General features: G+C 44.5%; 1 protein-coding gene across 1 annotated transcript; it reads left to right on the top strand.

The window, feature by feature from the left end:
• The first annotated feature begins 1,759 nt into the window (after positions 1–1,759).
• SLC8B1 (solute carrier family 8 member B1) lies at positions 1,760–17,689 on the top strand. The gene is made up of 15 exons (XM_083373622.1): positions 1,760–2,183; positions 3,341–3,493; positions 3,976–4,028; positions 4,170–4,227; positions 5,463–5,568; positions 6,353–6,520; positions 7,257–7,364; positions 7,951–7,998; positions 8,655–8,785; positions 9,453–9,594; positions 10,346–10,467; positions 13,248–13,401; positions 13,757–13,837; positions 14,601–14,665; positions 14,914–17,689. The coding sequence occupies exons 1-15, from the start codon at positions 1,995–1,997 to the stop codon at positions 15,109–15,111; spliced, it is 1,776 nt and encodes a 591-aa protein (XP_083229748.1). The 5' UTR covers positions 1,760–1,994; the 3' UTR covers positions 15,112–17,689.
• Positions 17,690–18,640: the final 951 nt, after the last annotated feature.

The raw sequence follows: 18,640 nt of genomic DNA, 5'->3' as shown, positions 1-18,640 counted from the left end.
AGGCGCCAGACAGCTCGGTGCCACTGGAAGAAAAAGGGTGTTTACAGGCTCGCGTTCCCGGGTGGGGTGGTGGGTGGTGGGCCGGGGGGTGGGTGGGTTGAGGAGGGGAGGGGTCGCGCGTAGGGTTTGGGTGTCTTCCTCCGTCGTCGGCTTCGCCTGCTAGAGCGCTTCTGACGCTGTCACTGCCTTCTCCTGGTTAATAATAATAATAATAATAATAATAATCAGAGCTTTTTTTGTAAAAGAAAAAGGTGCCGGAACTCACACGTCATACAACCTGCCTTGCTTACCCTACAAGGTTCCATCCAAAAAAGGTGCCGGAACTCCATTCTGAGCGTTCTATGACAAAAAAGCCCTGATTAATAATAATAATAATAATAATAATAATAATAATAATAATAATAATAATAATAATAATAATAATAATAATATAATAATAATAATAATAATAATAATAATAATGTTGAAAGGGACCTTGGAGGTCATCTATCCCAACCCACCCACCCCCCCCGGGCAGGAAACCCCATACCATTTCAGACAAATGGCTGTCCGGTCTCGTCTTAAAAATTCTTCTTAATAGAATTATAGTCCCTGAATAGAATTTTAAACTCACACCACCACCCCGACTCCCCAGGGTCAATTAAGCAAACAACCTTTGCATTTCACTCCTGCACTCTGTTAGCCTATTATGAAGTCTCTCACGCTCTCCATCCCTGATGCCCACTGGAAGGATATTATTTAGGAATTAGCCTTAGAGGATTTTCACTGCCCACCCACCCCACTCCAGCGATGGGACTGAACAGGGTTGGGGTGTAGATCAAAGCCCGACTGGATTCAATAGTTAGATCTCTGGATTCATGAGTAATCTGGCAAAGAGATTCTGGATTCTCTTTCATTAAGACCTTTTTGAAAAACTGGTGCCTTCAAGAATTGTGTAAAAGGGAGGGGGGGAGGAGATAAATTTATGAATGAACTTTCAGCATAACTGATATGAAGCCTTCCCTTGGCTGTTCCTGTTTTTAAAACAAGAATTGACCTGGAAATACCCAGGTTGATTAACCATATCCAAAAAGCCAAGAATCATTCCCATGTCTTCTGAGGCTGTTATTCAGAACGTGTCTGGCTGGTTTAGCAAGCAGCTTGCAATAATTATTTACCTAAAGAAAAAAATAATATTGGGACCTTCCAAAGTAGGTGAAAGAGAAGGAATCCCTTAGGGCAATATATTATTTTTATATAAAGCAAAACAAGGACTGTGTTGAATAATCACGGCAAGCTTTGTTTTCGTTATACCCATTTCCAGGTTGGTGCAGCTTTCTTTTCATTCACTAACAACAGACAGAAAACTGTAAATGCCTTCAAAATTTGTGGAATGTGGAAAAAAGATTTGCAGGTTTCAACGAGAGAGACATAATGTTAGCAGCTCCTTGTATTTTTTTTTAAAATGATAATTTAATGTCTTGCATTTTTGTATCTTTTAATGTCTTGCATTTTTATATATTTCAATGTCTTGCATTTTATATATCTTTCAATGTCTTGCGTTTGTATATCTTTTAATGCCTTGCATTTTTATATCTTTCAATGTCTTATGCCTGTGTATCTTTTAATGTCTTGCATTTTTATATCTTTTAATGTCTTGCATTTTTATATCTTTTAATGTCTTGCGTTTTATATATCTTTCAATGCCTTGCATTTTTATATCTTTCAATGTCTTATGCTTGTGTATCTTTTAATGTCTTGCATTTTTATGTCTCTTAATGTCTGGCATCTGAATGCATTTGAACTTTCTGCCTTCCCCTTTCTCCCCCCACAGAGGGGGTGTCATCGTAACATCTCCAACTTTTTTTGCTGACCTCACTTCTCCATTTCTACCAACGGCTGGACTTTGTGAAACTCCCTGGTTGTCGGTGTTGCCGCCTCCTCCCTTCTGATCTTGTCGCTCCCCATGTGGTGGTGTGCGATCCTTGCCTCTAGAGTAGACGGCTGTCTTGGCGATGACGAGAAGAATTTTCCGGCTGGGCCTTATGCAAACTCTCTGGCTTCTTGGTGGGGCCTGCCTGCTGATCGGAGAGACAGACGCGGTAGGACCTGTTGGATCATGGGACATCAAGTTCTCAGCATCCTTCTCAATAGACGGTCTTGGTCAACCTTCTGGAATCCAGAGCCTCACCTCAAATGTGGACGTAAGTGGCCAAAACATTAGAGACATACGTCTCTTTTTTTATTCTTCTTCTTGTTGTTGCTAGTTGCGAAGTCGTGTCCCTATCCATTCCAGACAAGTGGCTGTCCAATCTCTTTTAAAAGCCTCCAGTGATGGAGCATCCACAACGTACAGAGAAAAGCCGTTCGTTTCACTGGTTAATTGTCCTCCCTGTCAGGAAATTCCTTAGTTCTAGGTTGCTTCTCTCCTTGATGAGTTTCCATCTGTTGCTTCTTGTCCTGCCTTCTGGAGCTTTGGAGAACAGACCTCCCCCTCTTCTTTTTGGCAGTCCCTCAAATATTGGTAGACTGCTTTCATGTCACCCCCTAGTCCTTCTTTTCACTAGGCTAGACATTATCCAATTCTTGCAACCATTCTTCATAAGTTTTAGTCTCCAGACCCTTGTTCATTTTCGTTGCTCTTCTTTGCACTCTTTCCAAAGACTCAACATCTTTTTTTATATAATGTGCATAATGTGGAAAGAGTCAAGAGGGCAGCTGCAAGAGTGTGTCCAAAACCCTACTCCTTTTTTTACAAGTGTCACGCAAAAGATTTGGAAGTTGATCACGCTATCGTGGCACCCCACCCCTTTTCTAGAATATCCTGATGTGCATCATAGTTTATCTCCTCGATTTTCTTGACTGTAACCTGCTGCTTTAGAGATCATCAGGAAGGACCTTCCCTTGACCTACCACCTGAACGGGGCTTGGAAGCTTCAGACGGTGTAGAATGTAGCCACCCACTTCATAATAGGTGACATAACCTGGAAGAGATGCAACTAGTGTTGCAGTCTCTCTTCTGACTTCCTCTAGGAATTTCTGGGAATCACACTTGCCCACCCCCTTGTAACTAATCAGGTTTAGGCACGATGTTTTCCTAATGGTTGGTCCAAGTGTAATTTGGTATGCAGCTCCCCCTTTCTTCCAGCTGGGTGGCCTTGAGGCAGCATCTCGAGGAGGTACAGCGTTTACTTTCGTTTGCCCCCTTCATTATCCTTCCCCACAGTTCATGGCAGTCTGTCACCGCCTAACAGTGAAGTACAGACAAGCATAAGGTGGCAGCTGACAGGTGGTGACCAGGCTGTTCCCATGGAATCTCTTTTTTTAAATCATGCTTTCTTTCTTTCTGTCTCCACTCTAGTGCAGAGAAGTGAGAAACCAGAACCAGTCAGACCGTTGCTCCTTCATCCGGCATAACCCGAACTGCAAGATGGACAGTGGCTTCCTCAACTACCTCAATGGAGTTTTCTGCGTCTTCCCAGCTGCTGTGCAACCTTTGGCCATCACCCTCTATGTAAGGATCCCCGTGGGGAAGGAGACTTCTCATATATATTTTTCCTTGGATGGCTGTTTTTGCCTCCTTCCTGTTTTTCCCCCAAAAAGTTCTGTTGGTCCAGAAAGTTTGGGTCTTTTTACCAGGCGTCCAAGCCCAATAGACCACCGCCAGATAGGTGGAAAGGAAAAGAGAACTTTTATTTGCAAATAAGAGGGTTATCCAGAAGTTCTTGCTGGAGACCTCCAAGAAACGGACATCCATTTTTTTCTGGGATGCAGTAAGATCTCCTTGCTTGGGAAAGGGTCAGACCAGAAGACCTGCAAGATCACTTCCAGCCCTGTCATTCATATGGCTATGGACTTTGGTCCTGCTGTCTTGGAATCTTGGGAGTTATAGTCCCAACCCATCTGGGGTGGAGGTGTGCCTGGTTGGGAAGGCTGGATGTTTTTTTTTCCTCTTCCTGTTTCACAGCAAATGCCCTTGTCTTTGGTTTCTTGTAGGTACTGTGGCTTCTCTACCTCTTCGTTATCCTTGGGGTCACCGCTGAGAAATTGTGAGTAGTAAATCTGGCATCCATATCACACTTTCAGAGTCAAAGGTCAGCTATCTGGAGCAGACAAGACAGAGAGGAACAGCAGTGAGAAGCAATATTTCAGAAATGTTTAATAGTTCTCATTCTTTCTCCTTCTTCTAGCTTCTGCCCTAACTTATCGGCCATCTCCACCAAGCTACGGCTGGCTCATAATGTGGCAGTATCCTTCCACCGGCCCATTCCCTCCTGCCTTTTGGGGATGCGGGACAAATGGCTGTGAAAGAATAGGTCCCCAGGAGGACAATCCATGAAATGGAGAAGGTGGATCGGGGAGGCTAAGAGCTGGGTGGAGAATTTGGGTAGGGTTAGAAAGGTCAAGTCAAAATGTTGCAGCCTTCGGTTGACTCGTGTTGATGTGGCAATGAAAAAAAACAACAACTTTGAATTAAACGGTCAAATAATGCTTGTGATGAGAGGACCACCATCAGTGGCCAGCTGTTTGAAAAGACACCCCCCACCCCCGAAAGATAAATATCTTACAAAAGAGGCTAGCTTTTCCTCCGAAGCAAACCATAGGCCAATTTTGGTCAGTGAAAACGAACGGTGGAATAGCTTGCGTTCGGAAGTTGTGCATGCTCCCTCACTGGATGTTTTGGAGAAGAGACTAGACAGCCATTTGTCTGTGGAGATTCTCAGTCATCCAGGCCTTGTTGCTTTTTCACGAGGCAACTGAAGAAGCTTCTTGGAGGAGAAGCAAAACGCCTTCAGAGAAAACAAACAAACAAACGAGAAAGTCCAGTTGTCTCGTGAAAAAGCACTTTTTGGGATAGATGGCCATTTGTCCAGAATGGAGAGTGGAGAATGGAGAGTATAGGAGAGTGATGGCGAACCTTTCAGAGACCGAGTGCCCAAACTGCCACACAAAACCCACTTATGTATCGTTGGGTGCCGGGTGGGCGTGGCCCATTGGGTGGGCGTGGCTGCGGTGGTAACGGCAGACTGGGTGGGACTAAAATGTGCAATCAATCAATTCCAACTTTGCGAGATCTTTTTTTTCCCCGAGAAGTTGAAATTGATTGATTGATTGAACTTTCTTTTTTTTTTGCACACGGCGGCGGAGGCCTAAAGCGAAAAGGTTTTATAAAAGCCAGCTGAAGGCCTAAGACTGGGGCGATGGCACGCGTGCCCACAGAGAGGGCTCCGCGTGCTACCTGTGGCACGCGTGCCATAGGTTCGCCACCACGGGTATAGGATCTCCTGCTCTAGGAGGGGATTGGACTAGAAGACCTCAAAGTCCTTTCCAACCTTATTATTCTTGCTTTCTGGGAAGAAAATCAGCTTGGCGACTATGCTGGTGCTGGGTACGTGCAGGCCAGCAGAATAATGGAGTCAAGTCCACTCCTAAACGGATCAGGCATGGCGATAGATCCTTTTTTTCCTTAGCCCTTCCTCCATGGTGTCACCTTTCTGGCTTTTGGAAATGGAGCACCTGACATTTTCAGTGCAGTCGTTGCATTCTCCAATCCCCGGACAGCTGGACTAGCCATTGGAGCTATCTTTGGTAAGAAGGACAAAGGGAATGGCTGGGTTTGTGTACTGCCTGTGGAATAAATGCAGGAGAAGGAATTCTGTGGAGGTCTCAGCCCTTGGAGGTAGTCCGGATAGGAAATCCAAACCATGAGGACTAGCACTGCCTTTATTGCAAGGTTACGGCAACAGAATCGTACTGTCAGGCTTCGAAGAGTGCTGTTTCAGCCATTTTTGCTTCTTAGCTTGCCAACGAGCCTGGGAGGAGGGGAGTATGGAATGCAGGATCCAGATAGCAAAATGCTAATCCGTGAGAACTGTTTACTGAAGAATTGTTTACTGAGAATGAAACACATTCTCTCATAATCATGATCTGTCTTATAATTGGAGCATGTGACCAGCACTAACAGAGGGAGGGAGGTTTCTATCCTTTTCATATAGCGATTTAGGTGGGAATTGACCGGAGCTGATTTTACTTTCATCTGTCCCAAAATGCTGTACTCAATAAAGTTTTGCATTAGTGATTGCATCGGTTCAGCCGTGCTTACTTCATTGGGTACATCAGTCAGAACCTTGACATATGCAAGCCTTAATGCATTTCCTCCCCCCACTGCCTTTACTTTCCAGACAGCTGAGGAGGATGGTCCCTTTTGAGATGCTTTCTCCACTTCCATTCCTCCTTTAGACCCAGATTTCTCTTATCAGACCCTTGTCTTGGCTGAGGCTCTTCCTCCTGCCTCCCAAGGTCACTCTCCCATTCTGTTAGAGGGAAAGAAAGAGGAAAGATCATCCATTCTCTTTTTAATTTTTTTTACTAGGAGCTGGCATCTTCGTCACCACTATAGTCGCTGGTGGCATAGCCGTTATGAGGCCTTTTACCGCCGCCTCTCGCCCCTTCCTACGGGATGCCATCTTCTACATGATCGCCGTGTTCCTGACCTTTGTAGCTCTCTATTTTGAACGAGTCACCTTGGCAGAAGCTCTGAGTAGGTATAAGGAGGTTGGTTCAAGAGGCCAAAGTTTGGTAGCTGAGTTGAGCTGCCAAATGAATTTCTTATAGTGCTGCTTCAGATACATCGTTCCAGACCTCCAGTCTTGGCAATTTCCAGGTGTATGCACATCAGATACCAGGAGTCTACAGCTAGAATGACCTTGGGTCAAGATTCTGGGAGTTTGGGAATTTGAGAATTCTTTAAATCCTCTTTAAGTCCTCATACCTGAAAGGTTGGGAAGCACTGCTCCAGGGAGTAGTGTTTCAGTGCGGACCCTCGCTGGAATTTGCTGCACTACTCAAAGCTTTGTGGATTCAAAACAAATTGTGGGAGCTACTGAGTAAGATCCTCAACCGCTCAGCCTCCTCTTGTATCTGTTTCATTTCCTAACCTTGCTATGTTGTTCTACTCCAAATGGCTCAAGAAAAAAAAGACAGTATGACAGTACCCCAGTATGTGGGGTAATGGTCTTGACTAACATAGGTAGGTAGCCTCACCCAACATCATCCAATGCTTTCTGCTAGAGCTATGTGTTGTTGTTGTTTTTCTGATTATGGAAACTCATTAAGGAGGACTTTTAATTTATTTGCAGTTGATTTAATATATATTGAATTGAATTGAATTGATTAAATTTATAGGACGTTGATTCGTAACATGCACATGAATTGGAGGCAAGGTTTGACGGGTAGAGAACACAATGTCAACTTGTTGGGATGTCTCTCATTCATAGGTTTCCTTGGACTTTACATCTTCTATGTCTTGAGTGTTGTGGTCTCCACCTGGCTTCACAAGAAACAGCGCAGGGAAAGATTGGCTCCACCTAGCCATCCAGAACCAGGTGAGGGGTGGTGTATCTATAGGTCAGAGATGGAGTATGGGTGGACTTCAAGATGTTCAATACTCCAGTTCCCATGAGCTCCAAATCAACATGGTCAAAGGTCAGAAAAGATGTGAGTTGAGTTCAATATCATTATGAGGATCCTATGTCTTCTTCAAGAAGCCTTTATGTTTTGGATGGAGAAGGACAGGAATTTAGTTGGTGGCAACTGCTGGCACAAAGTGGCCTGGTAGGAAATAATCTAGAGCAGAGGTCCCCAACCCCTGGTCCGTGGACCTGTACCGGGCCATGGCATGCCAGCAACCGGTCTGCACAAACAAGCAAAGCCCCATCCCTGGGATGCAGGCTGCATACACACCCACACACTCTCCGCTCCATGGAAAAGCTTTTCTCCGTGGAACCAGTCCCTGGTGCCCAAAAGGTTGGGGACCTCTGATTCAGAGGACAATCTTGCCTATCTGAGATGACAGAGCAAATTTTGCTAGACAAACTTCCTTAGATATTCCACCTGCTTGCTAAGTTTACATTGTCATGGGAAGCTCAGGATTTGCAGAATACAACACATTTCCCATTTCTCCCTCTCCAGAAATGTCAACGGATTCCGAAGAAGGTGACAACGCAAGCGTGAATGCGGGTAAGGCAAATCCTTTCAGCAAACCGAGTTGAGAGGTTTCCTTGTCCTTGAGGATCTTCAGAAAGGAGGAAATGAAGTCCCTATTCTGGTTGCAGAAGTCAACCGTGGCCCTTGCAGATTTTTATCGGTGGCTGGAGTAGGACTTTAATCTGTTACTCGTAAATAACTCAACCACCCTTAATGAAGCTTCCATCATCTTATCCATCCAATACAACCTTCTCGGTGTTTGTTGGAGGTGACAGGATTTGGTGGTTAAACATCCTTTTTGGATCGCTGATCTGAGGCGATACCACATTGGAAGAAAGCTTGATCATGTCCTTCCTTAACTCCAAAAATCTGGTCCCTTTTTAGGGGAGAAGGGGCAGATAGGAGAATGAGGTGATTTGGCTTGTGTGTTGATCAAGGCACCAAGCTAGAACCCCAGGAGTCTGGGAATTCTCACCCACCCAAGCCAAGCTGGATGACCTTGGATCCATCATACATTGTCAGCCCTAAAAAGGAAGCCACCAGCCACTTCTGTCCCTGCCAGGAAACCTGCAGGGACCAGTCCAGGCAATTGCCAGTATTACGGTTGACTTGAAGGCACCAATAAATGTAAGAGAGGATTCTTGAATCCTGATCCTCTTTACAGCTTCTTGTTTCTTTCACTTGTGCAGAGGAAGAATATCAACTGTTGTTGCCCTCGGAGGAAACCACATTCCAGATCCTGACTCAGTCCATCAACCCTCTGGATTATAGGAAGTGGAGGAGGAAACCCTGCTATTGGAAGCTGTTCAAAGTTTGCAAGGTTAGAGCTGCATCTTTCTTATAAAAAATAATAATAAAGAAACCGTCAACTCAGTTGCGCAATCTCTTCTCAAGGGACACCTAAAAGCTTCTAAACTGCATCTCTCTGTGGCCTTCTAACCCAACGGTCTCCATTTAGGTTGGACCAAGTCCCAAAATCCTACGGGTCCAAAATTAAGAGTGTTAAGAGTCCTCTAACGTTGGATCTCAAAACTAAGGCTCGACCCAACACATTAGACCCAGTGGACTAGGCCTAAACCATTTATCGTTGCTTAATATTATAGTCTAGTCTAGTTAGTTCAAACAATCCTAGGATAGTGGCTCATTCTCCACAACTTGTAGAGTCGCGAAATGCCAAAGGGATTTGGAGATCTTGGTGGATCACGAGCTAAATATATGTGCCAAGGACCCCACAGTCCTCCTCTTCCTCCTCCCCCTCCTCCCCCCAACAAACCCCACTCCCGTCTATCACTGATGATGTTACCTAGCTTGGGTAATGAAACATCTTCCAGGTTTTTTTTCCTTCTCACCAATAAGGCCCTCTCTACCTAATGGTTAAGGCATTAGGCTCAAAAAACAGGCGACCGGGAGTTCTAGTCCCGCCTTCTGCAGAAGTGCAGAACAATCTCTAGTTTGGGCGGCTTGCTGATAGCTCCTTCTCCCTACAGCTTCCCGTGGAATTGGTCCTTTTGCTGACCGTACCAACTGTGGATCCTGACCGGGATGATCAAAACTGGAAAAGGCCTCTGAATTGTCTACACTTGATCACCGGCCCGCTCGTTTGCATTCTCACCTTGAAATCTGGAACCTGTAAGTTTACGCCTTTCCTCTACGAACTGGGCTACGTATTGGGAAGATGTCTAGTAGCGAGTGGGAGAAAGACCTCTCTTAATCTTGAGTGCCCCTTGGTAGATAAATCGTCTCAGGGTTCACTTTCCAGTATTCCCAGTTAGAAGGGGGGGTTACGTAACGGGTGTGAGAACAGGAAATAGAAATCTGAATAGGATTTATTTTGAGATAAGTTGGGGAAGTAGGAAAGAATCGTGAAGATTGCACAGTCCAGAGGCTGATGGATGAATAGGATGATGATGATGATGATGATGATGAGGAGGAGGAGGAGGAGGAGGAGGAGGAGGAGGAGAATGAGTGGGGAGTCCTTGGTGCTCTCTGAGCTGCGTTGTTCTCTTACAAAAGTTTCAGTACCAAACTAGATAATATCATCAAAGGGAGTGGGTCTTGTGAGGGGGAGGAGGAGCGGGGGAGGATGAAGAGTAGGACAACTGTGGGGTCCTTGGTGCTCTCTGAGCTTGGTGGCTTTCTTGCAGAGTTTTCATTACCCAACTAGATAAAAGAAGGGGGAGGAGGAGGAGGAGGAGGTTATCCATCCAGTTGGGTCCAACTCTTGACGGTTCTATGGGCCAGGTTCTTGAGTGGCAGATGTGACGTGGAAACGCTTTATGAAAATGGGTTATTTCCAAACCACCTTACTTTTGACCACGAATGGGCCACCAGGGGTTGGTTTTTAAGAAGGATGAAGCAAAGGCTATCTTTTTTATTGCAGATGGTCTCTACAAGTTCCAGGGGGTCTTCCCAGTCTGGGGTCTCATCGCCCTGGTAGGAGCTACTTTGGCTGCCATCCTTTTTTGTACCACCAGAAATGAGGAACCGCCCCGGTGTCATTTTGTGAGTCTTGGGGGAATTTGTCTGAGCCCTTTAGATGTGGTTTGGATGGCTTCTTGTGAAAGCGAGTCTAGATCGAGTTTCCCACCTGGCGCCGTCAACTTCTGAAATGGCCAAATATATTTCGCCGCTGGTGTAGCGACTGTCACGCCTACATTCCCACTAAGATGAAAGGCCAACGCTGAGCTGACCCCAATAGAAGCTCAGTGATGTGGAAACCAGGTCTTAACTAATGTCTGGCTCAGCCTTTCCCAACGAAAGCGTTCTCCAGATGTGCTGCAGGTATCCAGCATAGAACGGAAGCAGAAATGGAGAACCTACGAACAGATGCACTGAATTATTTCTCCAAGAGACGCACCGTAGACAAACTGGACGTCTTTTTTTTATTATTTTAAAAGGATGATTCCTTGAAATCACACTTGGAATACTGTTCTGGTCACCACACCACACCACAAAAAAGATGTTGAGACCCTGGAAAATGTGCAGAGAAAAGGTTACTAGGGGGCTGGAAGATCAAGTGTATGATGAACGGTTGAGGGCCTGTCAAAGAGAAGGTTATAGGGGACACGACTGTCTTCAGGACTTGAGGGGTTGACGCAGAGAAGAGAGAGTCAATTTCTTCTCCAAAGCACCAGAGGGCAGGAGAAGAAGTAATGGATAGATTATTAAAGAGAGACCCAATCTAGAACTAAGGAGAAATTTCCTGACAATGAGAACAGTTAAGATAGGATTATAAGATAAGAAGATAAGGAGATGGGATAGGAAGATGAGACAAGATTATAAGATAAAATATTAAGAGGATAGGATAGGATAGGATAGGATAGGATAGGATAGGATAGGATAGGATAGGATAGGATAGGATAGGATAGAGAAGAGGAGAGGAGAGGATAAGATAAGGCAAGGCAAGGCAAGGCAAGACAAGGCAAGGCAAGGCAAGATAAGATTTAGATAAGCTAAGATAACCTTTATTGTCATTTTTTACTATGAGCACACTGGCCCACATTAAAAATGAAAGCCTGTTGCCTGCTCTCAAAATAAAGTATATATCTACCCCATAAACATACATAACATTATTCAGTGGAATGGCTTAGTTCCAGAAATTGTGGGTGCTCCATCATTGGAAGTTTTCACAAATAGACGGGACAACCATTTGGCCAGGATGGTTTAAGATTTCCTGCCTTGAGCAGAGGGTTGGACTAGAAGACCTCAAGGTCCCTTCCTGCCCAATGATTCTATGTTCTGTGATGATGATGATGATTTTTAGTTAGCAGATAATCACGTCAAATCAAAAGATTTGCTTCATTTCTCTGGGGAGAAACGAAAAGTGAACAATTTGCTTTTTTGCCCGTCCGTGCAAATGCCGCTTTCCAAATTCCTTGGAAAGCATTTTGACTGCAGGTATATCCAAGGCAAAGATCCCATTTTAAATGCAGAATGGGCACTTCTGAGCAACAGCTCTCTTTCGAGTTTGGGAAATTTCCACTTTGCTCAAAATACCCTTTTTTTTTTGGCTCCAAATCGGATATTTGGAATTCAAAGCAGTTCAGCCTGACACTTTCCGTCTGCAGCTGTTCCGCTGATGTTGCAGTTACGAGGCAGCCAAGCTGCCCACCCTCTCCAGAACGCAAACGCAACAAGAGGCGAGATTGTGCAACCACTTGGATCTAGTCCAGGATTCCCCTAAGGGGATCTTTCTCAAGCTAGATAGGTGGACTTCAGCTCCCAGAATCCTTAGCTGTAGCCATGCGATGTCCAGACATCCGGAGGGTGCTTGGGTGAAGAAAAACTGTAGTAAACCATAATATGCATTTTTAAAAAGATTATTTATTGTCAGTTGGCATGATAAACCACTGCTTCCTGTCGGTGTGGCTTATAGCAGCTGTGGCTTAAAAAGATGCATTTGTAGTGGGGGTAAGAACATTTTTTTTCTGGTGGGGTTTCTGATGATTTTTGTTTTTATGTCCCTCCCAATCTCCAGAGGTTCAAGAAAAAAAAACATCTTTCAGAGAGATTGGGTAGGAAGGGAAAGGAAGGGATGGTAAGGGGGGAGGGAGAGAGAAAGAAAGAAAGAAAAAGAAAGAAGAGAGAGAGAGAGAGAGAGACTAACTTAGTTTGTTCTAATGGTTAAGGATTCAGGCTAAAAATCGAGAGGCTATGAGTTCTAATCCCACCTTGGGCGTGAAAGCCATCTGGCTCACTCTCTCTCAGCCCAACCCACCTCACAGGGTTGATATTGCAGGGAAAATAGGAGAAGGAATATTAGATAGGTTTGCCACCTCAAGGCAAGGCAAGGCAAGGAAGGCAAGGAAGAAAAGAAAAGAAGAAAGGGAAGGAAAGGAAAGAAAAGGAAAAAGAAAGGAAAGGAAGGGAGGGGAAAGGGAAGGGAAGGGAAGGAAAGGAAAGGAAAGGAAAGGAAAGGAAAGGAAAGGAAAGGAAAGGAAAGGAAAGGAAAGGAAAGGAAAGGAAAGGAAAGGAATAATAATGAAATGGAATGGAAGGGAATGGGAAGGGAAGGAGAGGAGAGGAGAGGAGAGGGGAGGGGAGGAAAGGAAAGGAAAGGAAAGGAAAGGAAAGGAAAGGAAAGGAAAGGAAAGGAAATAGAGAAAGGAAAGGAAAGGAAAGGAAATAGAGAAAGGAAAGTTTGAAATTACTTTGCCGGACTGCAAGACCGACCCCAGCTTATTCAACAGGCACTGCTAAAACACAACCGCGGTTTCATGGGAAGGGTGAATTCATCGCTCCTCTCTCATTCCTCCTTTCCTTTCTCTTCCCTCTGGCAACAGCTGTTTGCCTTCCTGGGATTCTTTGTCAGCGCCATGTGGATCAACGCCGCAGCCACCGAGGTGGTGAACATCCTGCAGACTTTAGGCATCATCTTCCGTCTAAGCAACACAGTCTTGGGCTTGACCTTGCTCGCCTGGGGAAACAGCGTCGGGGGTAAGTCGAACAAGCCATCGCCACGTAGCCATCGTCTCCAGCCACGATGGATTGCGTGGCCTCCCTCTGTCGCCTTTGCTGTTTCAAAGGAGGGCTTAGATTGGCGGGTTTTGTGCAAAGCGGCTACCTGGAGACCGAGATCCTGTTGAGAATGGCTCTTTTACAGGTAGTCCTTGAATTACGACCACACGGGTCTGAATTTTGATCACGTGGCCATGGGGGCGCTGCAAAGGTCACCAGCGTGAAAAAGGGTCACGAGTAACTTTGAACAGTCACTAAACAAAGTGTTGTAAGTCAAGGATCCAGCAGGTGAATGCCCCGTGCTGAGCCAGCCTTCTTCTCTTTCTCCCAACAGACATGTTCTCCGACCTCACCATGGCGCGGCAAGGTTACCCCCGAATGGCTTTTTCAGCCTGTTTTGGGGGTATCATCTTTAGTATCCTTTGAGCAGAATTGCAGGGGTCAGTTACGGTCGTAAATTGAGGACCGCTTGAATATCAAATCTTTCTGCCTCGAATTTTACATATTTGCATCTGTTTCCAACCCACCCAGAACTCTGCATCCATTTCACAGCTGGAGGATTGCAACTGTTTGAAAATTACAACAACAACAATAACAATAATAATAACAACAACCAGATCTGCCCATCCCAGGTCCTTGGCAAGGACTCGATAGGTAGACAAAAATGCCAAATGCACTGAACATCGGGCTGACTGTGCGATGAATAATAATAATAATATTTTATTTATTTATTTATTATTGGGACTTATATGCCGCCCTATCTCCCAAAGGACTCAGGGCGGCTAACAACAGTAACATATAATAAATACAGAATATATAATAATATATAACAATAACAATAACAATAACAATAATAATAATAATAATAATAATAATAATAATAATAATAATAATAATAATAATGATGATTTATTTTATTTTTTATTTTATTTTATTGCATTTATATACCGCCCTTTCCCTGAGGACTCAGGGCGGTTTACAGGGAGTTAAAAATCAACCATACAAAAGTTAAAACCCAATTTAAAAAATATTAAATCAACCCTGTACTATTAAAAACCCCAATTAAAATGATGATGATGATGAATTCAAAGTCCACCGAAGCCTTCTCCTAATCACCCTCTTCAAAAACTGCCCAGTAAAGCTGGCAAAATCTTTTTTCCTGAACTCTCCCTCACCAGATATGCTTGTTGGCGTCGGGCTGGGCTGCCTTTTGCAAATGTCGAGCAGCAAATGGGTCGTCAAGGTATGAACCATTTTATGTCGCGTTGTTGCGTTTTGTTTGTCGGCTTTCCTTTATGCTCTCCCTGCTCTTCTGAATGGAGAAAGCGGAGAAGAAGCTGCTGGAAATGACCCACCCTGACAGCGCAAGGCCCTGGTAGATAAACAGAGACTTTCCTGCACGCTGCAAAAGGGTCAACTAGATGAAGCTCAAAAAGTTTTGCTCGGTCCAAAATATTTCCTTTTTTTGTTCCCTCCTCTTTTTTTTAACAGCTCGAACCGGACGGCCTCTTGGTATGGATTCTAGCAGGCGCCCTGGGCCTCAGCCTGATTATTTCTTTCCTTTTGGTGCCCGCCCAGTGCTTCCAGCTGGGACAAGCTTATGGCTACGGCCTCATCGCCTTCTACCTGGCTTTCCTGACCGTCGCGCTGCTGACCGAGTTCAAGGTGATCCGAATTTCCACTACCTAAATGAAGCAGCTTCTCCAAAGTTCTCACCGACGTCTCCCACGCTTGAGCCTGTTACTTACTTGAAGTTGGTGCCTTTTGGGACAAAAGCTTGCTGGGCAAGATCAAAAATAGGACTTTGGTACCCAGATTTTGATGCCGGCCATTTGCGAAAAGGATGATCGATGAAAACTGGAACCATGGCTGTGACATTACGGGGCTGACTTGCATCCAGCACGGCCCTTTTTTTTATTTAATTTGGGGATTTTAGAACCCAATCGGGATTTACAGGACTCCTGAGACATCGCTCGTCCGCAACCCCATCGGTGTTAGCTTTTCTAAAAGGAAAAAATCCTTGTTTAGATAGCCGTATTTTTTCAAGGGTTCCTTTTTAAGAAAGGAGTTTTTTATTAGAAGGATTTTTCAGTCCCTGAATTGAAGCTTGAATGCGTCCGAGGTACGTACTGAATCCTTTATCCGTTCGTCACCTCCATTTGGAAGCAGGGGTGTCTTCGTGACTCTTCTTAAAAAAAATATAAAAAAGGGATAAGGCTTCAATCATGACTTATGCCTGCCACCTTGATGTTTCCCCCTCCCCCTTTCCTGTTTTTGACTGTTAAGATAAAAGAGTTTTATCCAGAAAAAAAAAAAGCACAGAAGAAAACTGTCTTTCTCATGATTGGAATCTGAATGTTGACACTGAGCTACAAATGGCATTATCCATCCATAAGATAGGGATACTTGTAGATTTGCTGCTGAATTTAACATATTAGCAAAACGGCGACGGGAAAGGAGCGTGGAATAATTGCTGACCGCCAGTGAAAAAACATAGTAAGCTGGGTGTGTTCACTAGCATGCTTCTCCACCTTACTGCATTAGCCGACTTCCAAGGCTTCTACAACTCCACTGACTTGCAAACCAGCCCAACGGATTGGGTTTGCCCAACACACCCAACCAAAATTAGGATTAGAAGCTATCAAGATTGGAGCAGCGGACAAATGAAACCATTTTTTGCAACTGACCAAGGAAAGCACGCCTCGTGAACCACGGTCACCATGGTTGAAAAGGGACACGGTTTGCAAGCTTGTGGACAAAAAATGGGCAGCTTTTATTGTCTCCGAAGGCAGGGCTGGAAGTCCTTCCAGACTCGTAAAGTCTTTGGGGCTCTCTGACCTTGGTGGTTTTCTTGCAGACATTTCACTACCCAACTAGGAAACATCATCAGCGCTACAAGGGAGTGTGGGGTTTGCCCTGTCAGCCACTAGCACTGATGTCATTTATTTTATTTTATTTTATTTAATTCCATTTATATCCCGCCCTTCTCCGAAGACTCAGGGCGGCTTACAAGCTTAGCAGTAGCCTTCATTCTGTGTATATGCCTGCTTATTAGGGCTTTTTCACACACACCCCAAGCGGCATTATTACAAAGTCAGCTTAATTGCCCCCAACAATCTGGGTCCTCATTTTACCTACCTCGGAAGGATGGAAGGCTGAGTCAACCTTGAGCTGGTCAGGATCGAACTCCAGGCAGTGGGCACGAGTCTGCCTGCAATATCGCATTCTAGCCACTGTACCACCACGGCTCTTGAATCTGATTGCTTTGGTAACTCTTTGCCAATGGGCAGATAGCTGATTCTTTTTTTTTTTTTTGGCCCACTTGACTTCAGCGCAAATTTTCATTTTATTTTTTTTTATTTTAATTTCATTTATATCCCGCCCTTCTCCGAAGACTCAGGGCGGCTTACAAGCTTAGCAGTAGCCTTCATTCTATGTATATGCCTGCTTATTAGGGCTTTCACACACACCCCAAGCGGCATTATTACAAAGTCAGCTTAATTGCCCCCAACAATCTGGGTCCTCATTTTACCTACCTGGGAAGGATGGAAGGCTGAGTCAACCTTGAGCCTGGTGGGACTCGAACCTGCACTAATTGCAGGCAGCTGGTGTTACTTAAGGAGGCATTAGCCCACTGCTCCACCAAGGCTCTTAGTTGGGTAATTTGTCTATGGAGATTCTTAAGTCATCCAAATCCTGGTTGGGGAAAAAACCCAAGAAAGTTTAGTTACCTTTGGAGACTTAGTTGGGTAATGTCTGCAAGAAAACCACCAAGCTCAGAGAGAGAACCAGGGACCCCACCGTCCAACCCTGAGCAACAAATATTTTCATCCATCAGAACCTTCCAGATTTGTTCATCAGAATAAGAAAACAAAAAACAGAAGTGTGTTTGGGTTTAAAATGCACTGCGAGCAAGCTATTTTGATGACCAGTTTTTTTGTTCTTAGTTCCTCTTCTCTTCCTATTTTTCTGATGTCCTTGAAAGATGATTTTAGTTTCCTCTTCCCGTTTCCCTCTTTCTCTTTCTGTTCTCTGGCTGGGTGAGCAAATGGGATATCTGTATTTAATACGATCATAATAAGCTCTCCAAACCAGCGGCTTATTTGCAGGAAAGCCCTGGCTGAACAATCTTTTTAAAGTTCTTTTTGTCTATTTCTCTGCTAAGTCACTCACGATGACTAAAACAGGCACTCTGACATACATATAATTAAGAACGGATCTTTTTTTTTCTTCCCCTTAGATGTATACGCCCAGCTGTGCACCAGGGGTAAACACGTTCTTCTCGACTTTCTTCCCTTCCCTTTCTTTCTTTCTTTCTTTTTCTCTTTCTTTCTTTCTTCTTCTTCTTTCTTTCTTTCTTCTTTCTTTCTTTCTTCTTTCTTTCTTTCTCTTTTCTTTCTTTCTTTCTTTCTTTCTTTCTTTCTTTCTTTCTTTCCTTCCTTCCTTCCTTCCTCTGGTCTTTTGTCACCCACAGCTGTGGACTTCAATCTGCCTAAGTCAGCAATTGCATAGGCTGGGCGTTGACCATGTGCAAATGTGGTTTATTCAGCTGTTGGGAGGTGGCTGTTTAAGGCTGACTTCACAGTCCACGTGTCAGCGAGGAGAAAAAAAAATATGGAAGCAGGCTTCCTCCAAAAGAGACAATCCTGACTAACAGTCAACACCTAGATTTATTTATTTATTTTATTTTAATTCCATTTATATCCCGCCCTTCTCCGAAGACTCAGGGCGGCTTACAAGCTTAGCAGTAGCCTTCATTCTATGTATATGCCTGCTTGTTAGGGCTTTCACACACACCCCAAGCGGCATTATTACAAAGTCAGCTTAATTTCCCCCAACAATCTGGGTCCTCATTTTACCGACCTCGGAAGGATGGAAGGCTGAGTCAACCTTGAGCCTGGTGGGATGTGAACCTGCACTGATTGCAGGCAGCTGGTGTTACTTAACGAGGAATTAGCCTACTGCTCCACCAAGATAAGCAGAGATTAACACGAGGATTAATACTAGACAAATAAATGGCTGTGGCCATTTGTAACAGTTGGAAGGGGCCTTGGAGGTCATCTAGTCCAACCCACCCACCCACCCTGCTTGAACAGGAGACCCTATGCCATTTCAGACAAATGGCTGTCCAGTCTTTTCTTAAAAACCTCCAATGATGGAGCACCCACAACTTCTGGAAAGCAAGCTGTTCCACTGGTTAATTGTTCTCGCTGTCAGG

The sequence above is a fragment of the Vipera ursinii genome, assembly GCF_947247035.1.
Source record: "Vipera ursinii genome assembly, chromosome: 14".
Lineage (NCBI taxonomy): Eukaryota > Metazoa > Chordata > Lepidosauria > Squamata > Viperidae > Vipera > Vipera ursinii.
The sequence above is the reverse complement of the archived record's forward strand: the minus strand, read 5'-3'. Positions and strand labels throughout refer to the sequence as shown.

What these genes read in the sequence shown, in the direction of transcription:
- SLC8B1 (XM_083373622.1), top strand. Translation starts at nt 1,995, where the DNA reads ATGACGAGAAGAATTTTCCGGCTGGGCCTTATGCAAACTCTCTGGCTT. An exon ending in CACCTTGGCAGAAGCTCTGA is followed by an intron (nt 6,521 to 7,256) that starts GTAGGTATAAGG and finishes TCTCATTCATAG; the next exon opens with GTTTCCTTGGACTTTACATC. An exon ending in GCAGCAAATGGGTCGTCAAG is followed by an intron (nt 14,666 to 14,913) that starts GTATGAACCATT and finishes TTTTTTTAACAG; the next exon opens with CTCGAACCGGACGGCCTCTT.